This window comes from Pongo pygmaeus, chromosome 6 (assembly GCF_028885625.2).
Source record: "Pongo pygmaeus isolate AG05252 chromosome 6, NHGRI_mPonPyg2-v2.0_pri, whole genome shotgun sequence".
Classification (NCBI taxonomy): domain Eukaryota; kingdom Metazoa; phylum Chordata; class Mammalia; order Primates; family Hominidae; genus Pongo; species Pongo pygmaeus.
In genome coordinates, this window is record NC_072379.2 from 8,258,480 (window position 1) to 8,275,944 (window position 17,465).

The 17,465-nt window shown below is 44.0% G+C and overlaps 1 protein-coding gene across 4 annotated transcripts in view; it reads right to left on the bottom strand.

The window, feature by feature from the left end:
* SMURF1 (SMAD specific E3 ubiquitin protein ligase 1) overlaps positions 1-17,465 on the bottom strand; it is a 116,194-nt gene that overhangs the window by 16,808 nt on the left and 81,921 nt on the right. For all 4 annotated transcript variants that reach the window (XM_054497110.2, XM_054497109.2, XM_063668122.1 and 1 more), the window contains exons 2-11: positions 17,235-17,273; positions 16,022-16,130; positions 13,198-13,331; positions 12,985-13,050; positions 10,565-10,640; positions 7,974-8,215; positions 7,120-7,204; positions 5,322-5,468; positions 3,426-3,624; positions 1,472-1,575 (exon numbers count right to left, since the gene is read on the bottom strand). In XM_054497110.2, coding sequence (XP_054353085.1) covers positions 1,472-1,575; positions 3,426-3,624; positions 5,322-5,468; positions 7,120-7,204; positions 7,974-8,215; positions 10,565-10,640; positions 12,985-13,050; positions 13,198-13,331; positions 16,022-16,130; positions 17,235-17,273 — 1,201 coding nt within the window. The remainder of the gene's footprint in view (positions 1-1,471; positions 1,576-3,425; positions 3,625-5,321; positions 5,469-7,119; positions 7,205-7,973; positions 8,216-10,564; positions 10,641-12,984; positions 13,051-13,197; positions 13,332-16,021; positions 16,131-17,234; positions 17,274-17,465) is intronic.

Consider the following 17,465-nt stretch of genomic DNA (forward strand, 5'->3'; position numbering starts at 1 on the left):
GAACCTGGGAGGTGGAGGTCGCAGTGAGCCGAGATCCAGCCAGTGGACTCCAGCCTGGGCCATAGAGTGAGACGCTGTCTCCAGGAAAAAAAGAGAAGAAGAAATTCTTGGAAAAATTAGAATTTGTTCCAAAAAGTTAAATTCTAGAATACTATTTAACCCCTTAATGGACAATATTTTCATTCATAATAATATAAACCATATAAACTTTGATCCCTTTACAGATAACTGGTAGACAAGCATACGACACTGACCAAATTTTGGTTACAGAAGAGAATGTAAATCTTAACCTTGACAACATAAAAGTAATATTACAGATGACAGAATTTAAGAGGCAGAAGGAATGCTGAAGAGAAAGTTATAAGTATGAATATCTTGTTCTTATGCAAATGAGAGGTCCAGAGATCATGTCTCTAGTTGATAAATCAAAAAATAAAGGTGAAAGCACAGGACATAAAGTTACAAATGACGGAAGAACAAAAAGATCCATATTACTAAATTGAACATGAGAGTAACTGGAGTCAGTCTATCTTACGTATATGCCCATAAATCATTAAATCTGGAAATAAGAAGATACCTAATCCAAAGAAAGAGCTAAAAGAGTTAAGAAGCAGTTGTCTTAGCCAAGCACAGTGGCTCACACCTGCAATCTCAGCACTTTGGGAGGCCAAGATGGGAGGATGGCTTGAGCCCAGGAGTTTGAGACCAGCCTGGGCAACAGAGTAAGACCTCATCTCTACAAAAAACTTTTTAAAAATTAGCCAGGCATAGTGGCACATACCTGTGGTTCCGGCTACTTGGGAGGCTGAGGTGGGAGGCTTGCTTGAGCCCAGGAGGTCGAGGCTGCAGTGAGCTATGACTATGCCACTGCACTCCAGCCTGGGCAACAGAGCAAGACCCCATCTCAAAAAAAGACAAAAAACAAAAAACAACAATTGTCTTGAAGCTGAAAAGAAGCAGGACATGAAATAGCAGCTTTTCATCATTCGATTCTGTTTTTTTATATCATTTTCTTGAATTATTTTGACCAAAATTTCAACATTTTACAAAATTCCTTTGACACAAATGCAATTTACATGCACGAATGTAATCCCTGCCCTGCTCCCTGCAGCAAATCCTCTACAGAGGAGAGCAAGGCCGCCTCCTGTGTTAATTTCAGGAGCATGCCCCTCATGTTTCAAAAGAAGGGAGTGAATTTAAAAGTTTAATTCTAGCTTTACAACAAGTCAGTTAGTGGTGACGATCACAGATATTCTGGTAGGTTATGGCAAGAGGCTGGCACGAGCATGCTCAGAGGAATTCCTATTCTCAGCAGGGTGGCTGAAGCCAGCGCATGATGGCCCGACTGCTCCAAGGAGACATCAGCCCTGCCCAGGAGTGCTTGGTGATGAGCACTGGAGAAGGGCAAATGACTTCTCTTGAAAAGACTGAGATCCAGGCAGCAGAGAAGGTGAATGAACTAGCAACTCACCTGGCCACACCACCGTAATCCAAACCTTCTTCCCCACGGAATTTCACCATCAGCCGTTTTTTCAAGTCTTTCGGTCGCATCTTCATTATCTGGCGGTAAGACTCCTGAATAGCAACATCACAGTTTCAGAGAGAAGAACATTTCTTATTCTTAAAGTTATAAAAGGTTATTGATAATGGAGCCTGGTTAAGAATACGCATCCATTCCAATTCAAGTTTTATCTGGCTCCTAATCAGAATGCTTCTTCGGCATCCAGTATATTCCATCATCTTTTTTCTCAGTTTCTCCCTCTGAGACAACAACAAAACAAACACAATGCCAGGAAACACTAACCTTCAGGGAAACACATGTCTGTTTTCAGTGAATCACCAAGGACTTAAGGACAAATCTCACTAGGGTTGATTCTTCTCTGTATAAATTAATTTCAGTGCACACTATAAACAACTTGTGCATTGCAACCAAAATCAAGACATTAGAAAGTCTGAATGCTAAGAGAGTTCTGAGCCTGTTTTTATATCTAAAGTGAAAAATCACATTTGATTTCCCACTAAGTCAAAAAGCAAAAAGATTTTAAGTTTTTAAGTAAGACATAAGGTGGCTTAAGCACAGCACAGAACACATGTGATCAGCCTGCTATTCCCTCAGACTGAGCACTTAAAGCAGAAGTCGCTACATGTTTGTAGATGTAGACTCAGTAATAAGGCACTTAAGAATTTTTTCATGCTTTAAATTTAACACAATTCAAACTCCAACAACCCAGCCGGGCACAGTGGCTTACGCCTGTAATCCCAGTACTTTGGGAGGCCAAAGTGGGCAGATCACTTGAGGTCAGGAGTTCAAGACCAGCCTGGCCAACATGGTGAAACCCCCATCTCTACTAAAAATACCAAAAAATTAGCTGGGCGTGGTGGCGGGCGCCTGTAATCCCAGCTACTCGGGAGGCTGAGGTGGGAGAATCGCTTGAACCTGGGAGGTGGAGCTTGCAGTGAGCCGAGATCACGCCACTGCACTCCAGCCTGGGCAACAGTGCGAGACTCCATCTCAAACAAACAAACAAACTCTGGCAACCCGAGAGGGAAAGAGGAAACGATCTAGTAGTGAAGTCAGTACTTCAGCGCTTTCCTAGCCCTGCAACAAGGGCAGACATGCAGCAGGCAGGGCTGGGCGCTCTGGCCAAGCTGCCCATCCAACACCCAGGCCCAGCCCTCGCGGTAGGGAAGGCGCTCAGCTCCCTCGCCCCTCAGTGCTCCCTTAGCACTGTCACCCGGGGAGAATCTGTGCTCAGTCTCCTTTGATCATTTCTGACAGTGTCTCCACAAAGGAGGGCAGGAAATGGCCCAAATGCCATAGAGATTTTCCCGTATGGTCGGCTTTCTTGGGAAAAGAGCCTGTTCTGTTTAGGGACCTGCTTCTGCAGGAAGCTGCTTAAGGGACAGAGCCTGTCCCAAGAGCCACCTGCTTCTTGCCAATTTCCACAGGAGAAGCAGGATGGCCCCCAGCCCCTGAGCTGCCCTGAGAAGGACAGCCCTCAGATGACATCTCACACAAGAAGAGAGGAGGGAGACTGACTGGCTCTGGGGAAAATGCAGATTGCAAATTGCAGGAATATTTAACCCGCATCATGCAGACAAGGCAGTTCCCACTGTTTTTTAGTGCTAGTTTCTGTATACACCTCTAGGTGTATACAGTTTTTTCATTTTTACCATAAGAGGAAATGGCTCCCATTCCCTCCCTCTACACAGGCTGTGGTCCTGACAAACTCTGCACTTCCCCTAGTAATAAAATCAATACCTGAAATACCAAACGGAAAGAAGGGTTCCCTGAAACGCAGACATCACCCACAAAGCAGTTCATTTAAAGCAGCCCTTGAAAACAAACGCATTTGAGATTCCTTTGTCTGAATTGCCTTATTTGTTTCTGAACAGGGTCTGGCCAGTGGCCCTGAACTCTCTACCTCGAAGATTTCTTCTCTGGACACTTCGATGCGGCAATGACCAGCTTGGGGCTGCTGAAGCGACAGTTCGTGTCTGAGGACTTTCAGCTTCTGGACTAGATCTCTTTCGTATCTCTGGGCAGGAAGCTCCTCGTCCTCCAGAGAGCCCTCGCTGGGCAGTGGCAGCGGCTGGCTGGGCTCCTTGAGTTGGCACTGGTGACTTGAGAAGAAGAGACGCAGAAAGTCACTCCGAAGCCCCGGCCAGGGGAGCTGCAAGCACCCACGTACGCGACAGGGTCGGAGGAGAGAGCTAGCTGCATGCAGCTTCAGGGAGAATTTGTTTCCCTGATGACATAACCATGTACCTAGCTAGCTGTGTCAAAGTTGCTGATGGCCACATTAGCCTAAATATAGGTCTACAGTACAATAAAGGAGGTACCCCAGGCCAGGCGTGGTGGCTGAAGCCTATAATCCCAGCACTTTGGGAGGCCGAGGCAGGTGGATCACCTGAGGTCAGGAGTTCGAGACCAGCCTGGACAACATGGTGAAACCTGGTCTCTACTAAAAATACAAAAAATTAGCCAGGTGTGGTGGTGGGCACCTATAATCCCAGCTACTCAGGAGGCTGAGACAGGAAAATCGCTTGAACCTGGGAGGCAGAGGTTGCAGTGAGCTGAGATTGCACCACAGCCCTCCGGCCCGGGCGACAGAGCCAGACTCTGTCTTTTTCAAAAATAAAAAGGAGGTACCCCAATTCCAAGCAACCACTTATCTCGCACATTACTACCACAAATAAAAATGGAAAATGGCTGTCATTTATTACGCATCTATTACGCACCCATGAGATGGACCAAAGCATCATCAGATGCACCTTGGCAGTTAGAATGAAATGGAGATGATGGGAAAAAATTTTAAAGGAGGTAACAGTGGAGAGCTCAAATGAAATCTCATGATAGGCACAACAGCAGACTGCTCAAGTGAAATCTAATGAAAACCATCCCTCATTTTTACTACTGAGAGATTTCTACACGTGCTCACTGAGAGCAAAATTTCAGTAAAAGGAGTAGGATTAGTACGGTGACAAAGTGGCATTTATCCTGTTCAAGTTTTGCCACTGAGACACAGAGCTGTCGGTTAAAAGAGCTATGTCGGGTGCAGGTGCAGTCGCTCATGCCTATAATCCCAGCACTTTGGGAGGCCGAGGCAGGCAGATCACCCAAAGTCAGGAATTTGGGACCAGCCTGGCCAACATGGCAAAATCCCGTCTCTACTAAAAATACAATAATTAGCCGGGTGTGGTGGCACGCGCCTGTAATCCCAGCTACTCAGGAGGCTGAGGCAGGAGAATCTCTTGAACCAGGGAGACGGAGGTTGCAGTGAGCCAAGATCGCACCACTGCACTCCAGCCTGGGCGACAGAGTGGGACTCTATCTCAAAAACAAAAAACAAACAAACAAAAAAGAGCTATGTGGAATGTTTGGCTCTGAGAACACGACAGGCCTGGAACACTAAATATGGGATCCAAGATAATTCTCAGTTCCAAGGTATCCAGTTCCCCACCGTGCAGGCACTAGGGAGGTATCACCTATCTCTACTTCTCAACCTAGGGGCCACGTGTCTCATGAGAGCGCGCCGTGCAGAAGCTTCCTTCATGAAGCTACCTACCACTGCCATCTCGGTAAATTTTATTTAGGCTGCAAGTAAGAAAAGGGTAGCAACAACATAGGGCTTCAGTGCTCTTCACAGCTAATTTAAGAGTTTAAAATATGCAATTATCCACCAGATATTTAACATCATTTTGACCATGCTTATTATCCAACCAGCAAGGCAGTCGATACATTCACAAAAATACCAGTCCAAGAAAGCATTCGATTATCAATGAAAGAGGTCAGCAAAAAAATATTTTTAAAGTCTTACTTCATGATGTGGTGTAACCTTGGGTCTGTAAACTGGGTTGTTCGGTTATTATGATCTACAAAATATATCCTCCCAGAAACTGTACTTCTGACTTCCCAGCCCGGCGGCAGTGGTCCAAGTTCATCACAATTCACACTGTTAAGGTCTCTACCAAAATGGAAGATACAGAGAGGTTTGTCCAACTGAGTATGGAAGAATGAGACCAAAAGTCAGCAACAGAAGCCACAAAGATTCCTTATCAAGGTGTCTGTGTCCCAGCTCTGCTAAGATGGACCTTCGTGGTGCTACTTACGCCAAACCTCCACTCAGTCCAGGCCTCTCTGCTGCAAACAGCAGCAACATCCGAGAGATTTAAAACCAAACTTGCAGGCTGGGCGTGGTGGCTCACGCCTGTAATCCCAGTACTCTGGGAGACAGGTGGATCACCTGAGGTCAGGAATTCGAGACCAGCCTGGCCAACATGATGAAACCCTGTCTCTACTAATAATACAAAAATTAGTTGGGTGTGGTGGTGAGTGCCTGTAATCTCAGCTACTCGGGAGGCTGAGACAGGAGAATTGCTTGAACCTGGGAGGCAGAGGTTGCAGTGAGCCGAGATCACACCATTGCACTCCAGCCTGGGCGACAAGAGTGAAATTCCATCTCCAAAAAAAAAAAGAAAAGGAAGTTTCAGAGCTTATAACCATGATAAGGAACGGGCTCCCCACGGAATATCATTTCTTATACAAAAGAAGGCCCTAATAGTAGGAAGTATCTTAGTGCTGTCAGAAAACTATCTGAATTCACAAGTGTCATTAAATGTTCCAGGCCAGAAGGGTTTCTTCATTGGAAAGTTCCCAGACAGCACCAAGCTTTTCAGGGCTAAGGGAGATACAGGAACATGCATTCAGAAACTCGCGATTCTAAACAGTTGCAGCAGGACGAGGCATTCTCATTTTCAAATGGGCTTTTTGTTCAACAAGTATTTTCCACTCTAAGAATGATTAATTATTCTCCTGATTAATAATTTCAACACAATCTACAGTCAGAAGGGAGCACAGCTTTACTGACCAAGATGTGTTTCTAATTAACACAAAAGCCTGTCATTTCTAACAGGGGGTACAAAAGAGACACCTCATTCATTTGCAGGTAATATATTTCCAGTCTCATTATAGGTACTGAGTCATACATTAAACATAGTCTTGGAAAATCAGACAGGAAGTTTATTCTCAGATGAAACAAATTATGAATAAAAAGGAACTAAGTATTACCAAAAATCATATTAGGTAGTAATGCTATTCTAAAAGGAAATAAAAAGCAAAGAAAAGGAAAAAAAGAAACTTAACTCTGTTATGGGGTGGGGGGGTCTCTCTAACCTGGGCTCAGATGTATGGCCTTGTAGAAGGAATTCGTATAGAAAAGCTGCATCTCCCCCAGGAATGGTCCCCGAGGGACTGAGGCAATGGGGACAGTAAAGTAGAAGAGAGAAAGGGTAACAGAGTCTTTATATTTCCTTGACTTGTGATGGAAAATTTTAAGCATATAAAAAAATTAGTGATCATAAGGAATCGCTGTGTAACCAACTTCAACAATGATCATGGTCAACCTTGTTTCAAAGGTCAACAATGACTTACGTTTCAAATGTACCCCTGTCTACTCCCCCCACCCCAACTTATCTGAAGCAAATCCCAGACATCAATATCATCTCATTCATCCCTATTTTTAGTTTAAAACAAGAGCAACACATCTGGAAGGTATTGGCTTTTCAAGTCAACTGCTGGAAAGACAGCTGGGCGGGTGTGCATTTCAGGAGGCTTACCTTGGTATCCTGGGGTCGTGCCATGTGCTAACTCCAGTCTGTGTGTGCAAAAAGTAAACTTGGCCCTGGACTGTTGTTCTTTGTTCTACACAAGAAATTAGGGATCCAAATTAGACAAGTTCAATTCCAGGGAGAGTTTGTAACCAACCCTCGATGCCCTCACGTCTGGTATTATCTAAATCTAGATAACACTCCCCTCTTATCCCAGTTCTTCTCTCTGAGGTGGCCGAATAATCCCCTCTTCTCCATCTCGCCCCATGCTCTCCTTTCCAGAGCACTACAGACACCCTCAACTAGCCTACGTGTTACCTTGGTTTGCTTTGGTCTTCGTTTGCCTAAGATTTTCACTTGATTTCTAAACTGGGAGATTTGGAGCAATTGTTGAAAATTCATGATTAGCTAGATTTAGGACCACTGTCTTCCAGTTGTCTTTACACTGCCACAATTATCAAATGGCATAGCCATGCAAACATCTGCACTTTTGGCACAAACAGGCTACTCAAAAAGGGTTAAAGGCCGGACGCAGTGGCTCACGCCTGTAATCCCAGCACTTGGGCGGCTGAGGCAAGTGGATCACTTGAGCCCAGGAGTTTGAGACCAGCCTGGGCAACATGGCGAGACCCATTCTCTACAAAAAATACAAAAATTAGCCGGGCATGATGGTGTATGCCTATAATCCCAGCTACTCGGGAGGATCGCTTGAGCTAGGGAGGTCAAGGCTGCCATGAGCCATGATCATGCCACTGCACTCCAGCATGGGTGACAGCGAGACCTTGTCTCAAAAAAAAAAAAAAAAGGTCAACTCATGGAAACAGGGCAGATGGCACTGGCCACAGCAGGATACATTCTCTCACCGTAGCCTTCGGGCAGTTCCGGGGACTGGTGGCCGTGTGGTCGGTTCTGGGGCGTCTGTAGTGAACCTCGCACATCAGGGTTTCGAAGCCGCTGTGCCTGAAGTCTTTGATCTTGACTTGGGGACTCCACGAACCTGCAGTTCCCTCCTCCAGCAGCAGCACCGGTGCTATCTGTGTAAGGGGCTGGTTCCTCCATGAAGCAGCTGAGCGGCCTCCCAGGCCCCGAGTCTTCATACACCGTTCTGAAAGGGACGAGAGCAGGCAGGCATGGTGTCACCATGGAGGAGTCACAAGACCAGCGCCTTAGGGCTAGTGTCCTAGGGGACACCATCACATACATTCATTTGCTTTCCTTTAATAATGTCCAGTGTTCCAAGGGCCTAGTTTTGTAAAATTCACCATGTGCCACTCAAACAGAAAGACAGACTCTTCTAAGAGGAACAGGCGGCCAGAGTGTCCCCAAGGCCAACTGTACAATTTCACCATAGGGTAGACTGGAATGATTAGGAGAAACCAGCCTTAGACTATGAGGAGTTCGTGAAATGAGATCTCATTTTTCTTGATTTAAAATCACATCCAGGCCAGATGCGGTGGCTCACGCCTGTAATCCCAACTTTGGGACGCCGAGGTAGGCAGATCACTTGAGGTCAGGAGTTCAAGACCAGCCTGGCCAACATGGTGAAACCGCATCTCTACTAAAAATACAAAAATTAGCTGGGTGTGGTGGCACACGCCTGTGGTCTCAGCTACTCGGGAGGCTGAGGCATAAGAATTGCTTGAACCCAAGAGGCAGAGGTTGCAGTGAGCCGAGATTGCGCCATTGTACTCCAGCCTGGGTGACAGAGCAAGACTCCATCTCGAAAATAAAATAAAATCATATCCAAATACTCCATTTTACTTGTTATTTTACTCTATAGTGAAACTGCCGGTTACATAAAATGCCAAAATGCCTTTAGGTACTTTTTAAACATCAATATTCACCCCCTGAGCAATTTTGAAGACAATTTACCTTAATAGGCTACTGTCCCTTAGAAGCAAATACTTTTTTAAAATCTTAGATTGAAAAATTTCAAATATGTATAAAAAATGAGAGACCAGTAGAGTGAACCCCGTGTCCACCCCTCCCAGCTAACCATCATCCAATGTCCACTCTTCCAATCCCTCCCCACCAACCCCAACATTTTATGACTTCATCCTTAAATATTTCCATTATCACAACTAAAAAATGTTCATTAACTTTTTTAAAAAATCAAATACTGGTATTCAGATTTCTCTAATTGTCTCATAAATCAGGATCCAAAGTCCACACCTTGCATGTGTCGCTATGTCTCAAGTTTGTTTTTATATGAATTGTTGACAGGTTCTCCTTCCCTATCTTTGCTTTTCTTGCAGTCTATTTGTTGAAGACCCTGGGTTTTCTGTCCTACAGAGGGCCCCATTCTGGATGTTTGTTGATTATATTCCCTTGGGGCTGTGAGACACATTCCTGGTCCCCTGTGTTTCCAAGAGGTGTGTTAATGTTGGATCATCTCTCTTTTGTGATGTTGTTAGCAATTACTGCTTGTTGGCCAGGTCCATTAATTCATGGGGGACTGCAAAATGGTGACAGTGACCAATGACTGTTCGGCAGTTTGTTTTATTTTTTAGTGTGTTGAGTTCTTTCCCCCGTCATTATGAACCCAAGGATTTTTAATATATTTGATATGTTCCAAATTCATGGCAGTTATAATTCTTTTCTTTTCTTTGAGCCAGGGTCTTGCTGTGTCACCCAAGGTGGAGCGCAGCAGTGTGATCAGGGTTCACTGCAACTTCAAACTCCTGGACTCAAAGCAATCCTCCCACCTCAGCTTCCCTAGCAGCTGGGACTATAGGTGTGTGCCACCATGCCCAGCTAATTTGTTATTTTTTATTTTTTGGTAGAGGCAAAGTCTCGCTATGTTGCCCTTGGCTGGTCTCAAACTCGAGACCAAAGTCTCTGGCCACCTTGGCCTCCCAAAGTGCTGGGATTACAGGCAGTTATAATTCTTATTGATGCTCAAACTCACCCATCTTTGGCCCATGGGAGCCTCTTTCACTGGCTTCTGAGTCTTTCAGCCACAACCCCAGTTGTTTGTTTGTTTGTTTTTGAGACAGAGTCTCACTCTGTCACCCAGGCTGGAGTGCAGTGGCATGATCTTGGCTCACTGCAACCCCCTCCTCCCGGGTTCAAGCAATTCTCCTGCCTCAGCCTCCCCAGTAGCTGGGACTACAGGCGCCCGCCACCACACCCGGCTAATTTTTTGTATTTTTAGTAGAGATGGGGTTTCACCGTATTAGCCAGGATGGTCTCGATCTCCTGACCTCGTGATCCGCCCACCTCGGCCTCCCAAACTGCTGGGATTATAGGCGTGAGCCACCACGCCCAGCCAACCCCAGTTGTTTTTACAGCTTCCTTTATAGACAAGTAAACTGGTTCACAGTTTTATCCCAACATCCTTTATGCATCTCAAGCATTCTGCAGAGTGACTTAAGGAGGGAAGGGCGCTTTCCTATAGGCCAAGAGGTGAAGGCAGCAGAGAACTCGGCCCGCCTCTCACTGTGGTTATACGCACCCTTCATTTTCTAACAGTCCTCTGCAGTCCACCACCGAGCCGCCGCTTCCTATTCTGTCTCGTGTCTGTAAACTGACTAAAAGAGAAAAGAACGATTTGTGTTAAAACCCAGCGGGGTTTACATAATTATAATACAGTGAGTCATTGCTAATTTAGAATTTATGTACAATATCATAGAAAACGAGGCATATGTGTATGCATACACACATATATTCCTATGCTTTCAAATACGAAGGATTTTACTCCAGTAGCTGCGTGCTACTTGGAATATTCCTTGTAAATGTGGCAAAGAGAAGGGTGCTATGTTTCTCCCGGTCTCCATAAAAATAACAATGCAATATTCAGTCCCTCTAAGTTATTTTCAAGAAGATTTATTTTTTAAGAAGACTTTTTTTGGGCCGGGCACGGTGGCTCATGCCTGTAATCCCAGCACTTTGGGAGGCCAAGACTGGAGGATCGCCTGAGCTCAGGAGTTTGAGACCAGCCTGGGCAACATGGCAAAACCCCGTCTCTACTAAAAATACAAAAATTAGCCGGGCATGGTGGCACACACTTGTAGTCCCAGCTACTTGGGAGGCTGAGGCAGGAGAATTGCTTGAACCCAGGAGGCGGAGGTTACAGTGAGCTAAGATCGCGCCACTGCACTGCAGCAGGGGTGACAGAGTGAGACTCTGTCTCCAAAAAAAATTGAAAATTCAAAAAAAATAATAAAAATAAGAAGCTTTTTTGGGGGGATTAAGTCTCACTGTGTTGCCCAGGCTGGCCTCAAACTCCTGGGCTTGAGCAATCCTCCCGCCTCAGCCTCAGAGTAGCTAGACTACAGGCATGTGCCACTGAGCCCAGTTTTTATTTCTTAAGAACATTCTGACTTAAGTTTAATAAAGACACAGAGAGGCCAGGCACGGTGGCTCAAACCTGTAATACCAGCACTTTGGGAGGCCAAGACGGGCGGATCACCCGAAGCTGAGAGTTCCAGACCAGTCTGGCCAACATGGCAAAACCCCGTCTCTACTAAAAATACAAAAAATTACCCAGGCATGGTGGCAAGCAGCTGTAACTCCAGCTACTCAGGAGGCTGAGGCAGGAGAATCGCTTAAACGCGGGAGGCAGAGGTTGCAGTGAGCTGAGATCATGCCACTGCACTCCAGCCTGGGCGACAGAGCAAGACTCCGTCTCAAAAAAATAAATGAATAAAGACACAGAGAGTACTTTTAGTATCTGCAAAGTCTAAGTGAATCTAAATATTTATTCTCTATCTTTACTATGAACAAGACTTTTATAAAGTTATTTTCAGTTACTCATTTTTCTCCCTGGCACATCCCACCACAAAGAAAAAAAGAAATTACACGCAGGAAAGCATTCGGTGAGAACTTTTTCATGATGGTAGATTTCAGGGTGTATGTCTGCACTATTCATTTATCTTGGGTCAGGTCTACACAGGACAATACCTAAAAGATTTAGAGTGAGAATCACTCCAGTGTGCTGCAGAGAGACCTTTTTTTTTTCATTCCATGCAGCAGTGCTTACACGTCAATATCTGAGTTACCCTAAAACACTAATACAAGTGGGTGGATAATAGGATGAGTTATTTAACAGCTAAATCACTTCCAACAGACTGCCTCTAGCCAACACTTTGTAACATTAGCACACTTTAATTTTTCATTCTAAATAATGCAATCTCCTGACTGTACAAATCATATTACATGGAATTCTTCACAACTCTTTGCTTTTTACATATATGATGGGGCTTCCAGAAGAAACTATTTCCCAACTCCTGTATGTGTGGCCACCATTCTTATTATCTACCCTTGGATAATACGGTCAAAAATGTATTGTCCATAAATGTGATGATTAAAATTACATTTAAAATTCTAACCCTAAATTTTTCTGTACCCAAGTCATTTTAACTCAACTTTAAAAGCCAAGAGAAGGGGGCCGGGCATGGTGGCTCACGCCCGTAAGCCCAGCACTTTGGGAGGCTGAGGCAGGCAGATCACTCGAGGTCGGGAGATTGAGACCAGCCTGGCCAACATGGTGAAACTCCGTCTCTACTAAAAATACAAAAATTAGCCAGCCATGGTGGCGCACACCTGTGGTCCCAAGTACTCGGGAGGCTGAGGCAGGAGAATCGCTGGAACCTGGGAGGCGGAGGTTGCAGTGAGCTGAGATCTCACCACTGCACTCCATCTCAAAAAAAAGAAAAAACAGAAAAAAAAAAAAAAGCCAGGAGAAGGGAATTAGATAAAATAATAAAAACTACACAAGACAAAACTTCCTAGTACTGAAGAGAAGGCCCCATACGTGGTCTGTCCTCTGAGGCCCGTCAGCATCGTCAGTGCCTGTATGTGAGTTCTCAGCGATGAAGGATTGAATGTAAGTTCTGGAAAAGCATCTCTTTACACAGACAAGAAAGTTCTTACCCACTATCTGGCCACGAACTGCATCAGTATCTGAGGGGTTTAGTTTGCATAGATCCAAACGCTGGTCTGTAAACAAACAATTCAAAACTTAACCCAAGGAACGTGAACTAGGGAGGAAGGCAGGAATTCAGTATTCAGCGATCAGAACAGAAAACGATGCCTCCTAAGCTTTCTTTGGTTGCATTAAGAGGCAGGAAAGTGTTTGGTTCTTACATCCGGTATCTTTTAATCTGCTGATGGCATTGGAGAGCAGCCGCACACAGCCCAGGAAGCCAGCTCCCTGTTTCTTGTGAATTTTCTTGTGGTTCCACACGCTAATTGTTATCGAATCCGTTTTCCCAACATATCTGGAAAGAAAGTGCAAAACTCATTTTTAATTGTGTTTTTGTTTTTTGTTTTTTTTTTTTTTGAGATAGAACCCTGCTCTGTTGCCCCCAGACTGGAGCACAGTTGCGTGATCTCAGCTCACTGCAACTTCTGCCTCCCAAGTTCAAGTGATTCTTCTGCCTCAGCCTCCCGAGTAGCTGGGACTACAGGCGTGCATCACCATGCCTGGCTAATTTTTGTATTTTTAGTAGAGATGGGGTTTCGCCATGTGGCCAGGTTGGTCTTGAACTCCTAACCTCAGGTGATCTGCCTGCCTTGGCCTCCCAAAGTGCTGGGATTACAGGTATGAGCTACCATGCCCAGCTTTTAATTGTATTTCTGAATTATGATATCTCATTGAGATTTTCTCTTTAAGAAACTTTATAAAATAATGTTGCCTCTGTATTACACATGTAACAGGCATTTAATAAATACGTATCCATTAATTTCAACAAGCTGGGAAGAAGAACTACCTTGCTCCTTATGGAAGGGGCAAATGTAGATAACCACGTGATAATAATAATCTTGTAACAGACTTACTATATTTTATTTATTTTTATGTATTTATTTTTTTTGAGACAGAATTTTGCTCTTGTCACCCAGGCTGGAGTGCAATGGCGCAGTCTCAGCTCACTGCAACCTGTCTCCTGGGTTCAAGGAATTCTCCTGCCTCAGCCTCCCCAGCAGCTGAGATTACAGGCACCTGCCACCACACCTGGCTAATTTTTGTATTTTTAGTAGAGATGGGGTTTCACCATGTTGGCCAGGCTGGTCTCAACCTCCTGACGTCAGGTGATCTGCCTGTCTCGGCCTCCCAAAGTGCTTGGATTACAGGTGTGAGCCACTGCACCCAGCAAATTTACTATATTTTAATAGTCGCATAGGACAGTAACATGATTCATAAATTCTCACCAGTTAGGTTTGATATAGAATACTGGTTTGTGACAAGGGACTACTTACAAACCTACGGATCTATTCAAAGTACACAAGAGGACACTAAGACATTAAACCTCCATTTACTGTCACTGCAAGTCAACGGAGAGAGGAACTCAACCCACTTACACAGCCTCAGTGTCACTGAAACTGAATCTTAGAATATAATTCTCAAAAATCCCACCCAAATACAGTATAATTTGTATTAATTAAAAAAGACAATAATCTTTCAGGATTACTTTGATGAAAATATCTTAGTAGGAACATGAAAACATGGGTGCATATAAAATAGTGGTCTTCACAGAGGGGGGCGGTGGCTCACGCCTGTTACCCCAGCACTTCTGGGGGCCAAGGTGGATCACCTGAGGTCAGAAGGTCAAGACCAGCCTGGCCAACATGGTGAAACCCATCTCTACTAAAAATATAAAAATTAGCCAGGCATGGTGGCGGGTACCTGTAATCCCAGCTACTCGGGAGGCTGAAGAACGAGAATCACTTGAACCCAGGAGGAGGAGGTTGCAGTGAGCCAAGATTGCGCCACTGCGCTCCAGCCTGGGCAACAGAGCGAGACTCTGTTTGAAAAAAAAAATTTAATTTAATTTAAAAATAAAATAAAATAGTGGTCTTCAAAGTACAATCCAGTTTTTGAATGAATATAAGAAATTGTCTGATGGCTTTGATCACATAAAACTATATTTTCTCTTGCAGAAAATATATATGTACTAGAAAGCAAAAATTTTCAAAGTCAACAGAAACATACAGTCATAATAATGCATTTTTTAGGCCTGGTACAGTGGCTCACGCCTGTAATCCCAGCACTTTGGGAGGCCGAGGCGGGTGGATCATGAGGTCAGGAGTTCGAGACCAGCCTAGCCAAGATGGGGAAACCCCGTCTCTACTAAAAATACAAAAATTAGTTGGGCATGCTGGCGGGTGCCTGTAATCCCAGCTACTTGGGAGGCTGAGGCAGGAGAATCACTTGAATCCAGCAGGTGGAGGTCGCAGTGAGCCGAGATCGCGCCACTGCACACTCTAGCCTGGGCGACAAAGCAAGACTCCATCTCAAAAAAAAAAATGCATTTTTTAGGTAGAAACTACAACTAGGTTTAGGGTTTTGCTGAAAAACAGTAGCACGTGGAGTTCACAAACTATGGCCTTTTTTTCTGCTAAAATGGCCAGGAGATTGAAAAGTTTGAGGATCACATGTACAAAACCAAACCATAAAAATCTATGAAAATGCCAAATGCAGTCGGGCGCAGTGGCTCACGCCTGTAATCCCAACACTTTGGGAGGCTAAGGTGGGCAGATCACTTGAGGTCAGGAGTTCAAGACCAGCCTGGCCAACATGGTGAAACCCCATCTCTACTAAAAAATACAAAAATTAGCTGGCCGTGGTGGTGTATGTCCATAATCCCAGCCACTTGGGAGGCTGAGGTAGGAGAACTACTTGTACCCGGGAGGCGGAGGTTGCAGTGAGCCGAGATCGCGCCACTGCACTCCAGCCTGGGTGACAGAGTGAGACTCCGTCTCAAAAAGAAAGAAAAAAGAAAGTAACAAAATGCAAGAACTTCCAAGTACATGAATTCTAAAATTAGGCAACGTAGACATTCATTTGGCCATCCGCTTTTGTTATCAATAAAAAGTCATCTTTTTTTTTTTTCTCTTAGGTGTTTCTCGTAAAAGCTAGACACCTGCTTTCCTGCCGCTCCACATGGGGCTTACAGAACATTCAACTCACAGATCATAGTGCTGGTTCCACTTTGGGTCCAATGTGTTTTTCACAGTGTCGGTTGAGTGGCACTGCCCAGACCCATCCACGACAATCTTTGCAAAAGGGTCGGGGAGCCCTAGAGGAGAGAGGAGACCCACACCTAGATGAGACCTCACATCCATCCATGTGACACAGAACACACAATTCGTGTTCTCTAATTTCAGAATAATTTCAATCAGCAAAATAAGTTATGTCTATTGAGCTTTCTAAGAGAGCCTAGTATGCCTCCATACTCAGATTTTTAGAGGGCAGAAAAGAAAGTGACTAAAAAAAAAAAAATAAAAAAAAAAAAAGGCTTACATTCAAATTTCTATTAAAGTGGGGCTAATTAAGTGGAGGGAAAAGTGTCTGAAAGTAATTGTATTTAGACTTTCTAAAAATTCATAATGCCCCGAAATTTGTTTACTGATCTTTGCCTATCTTATCTATGGAAGCAAGTATTCACCAGGCCTTAATTCGGTAGTTCCTAAATGCTAGAGAATGAATCAGACAGGTTTATTAGATCATACAGGTGGCAAAGTGGACAGTTGTCAGAGATAGAGATGGACACGAGCCGCCACGCTGGAGCTTCCTGGCTACCTGGAGAAAGCCTTTGAGCCTAAGTTTCTTCATCTTGAAAGCACGAATAATACCACTCAAGAACTGAAAGATGTCCTGTGAGGATCAGAAAGTGTGTGAAGAATTTAATGCTGCAGGCACTGACCAGATACTAGTTGACTTTCTTAAGGAGTCATTTCTTCCTTTAGAAAAGGAGTCTCTTATTTTTGCAATTCCTTTAATTATAGGGTGTTGTAAATGTGATTTAATTTATAAAATCTGATTAACAATTGTATGCAAATCCAGCTGTTTTATACAAAAGTATTTCATTTGTATTAGAGCTGAGAATACATCATCCAGCAGAAAGCAATATTCTAATAGGTAGAGAGGCAGAAAAAATTGGGTGTGACCAGAATAGGAAATGAAAGACAGGTTTTGGGGTATGATTTGTAAGTTCTGTATCTTTCAGCTAAGGAACCACTCATGTTGTAGTCAACCGGGAAATAAAGTTTGAAGAACCATGGATTTCTATTAAGTAAAGGGCAAAACTTTGAAGAGAATACACTCAATCTTTTTTTAAAGTTTAAAATTTCAGAAATACATGCATAACATTATAAGAGGGAAAAAATAAGTGTTTACTTACTGAAGAAGTCTTTCTTTGCAAGGTTCTTGGCACATAACACTAAAAACAAAGAAAAATTATTCAGTTTAGCATTAAAGACGAGATTTCCATACTAGCTAATCTATATTTACACCCGAACAAAAACACTCTAAAAATTAGCTTTGCCAAAGATTTGACTTTCAAATCTAGTATCATATGAAACAAAAAATGGACAACCATCTAAAAAGTGTTTTCTCCTCAAACTGAAGATCA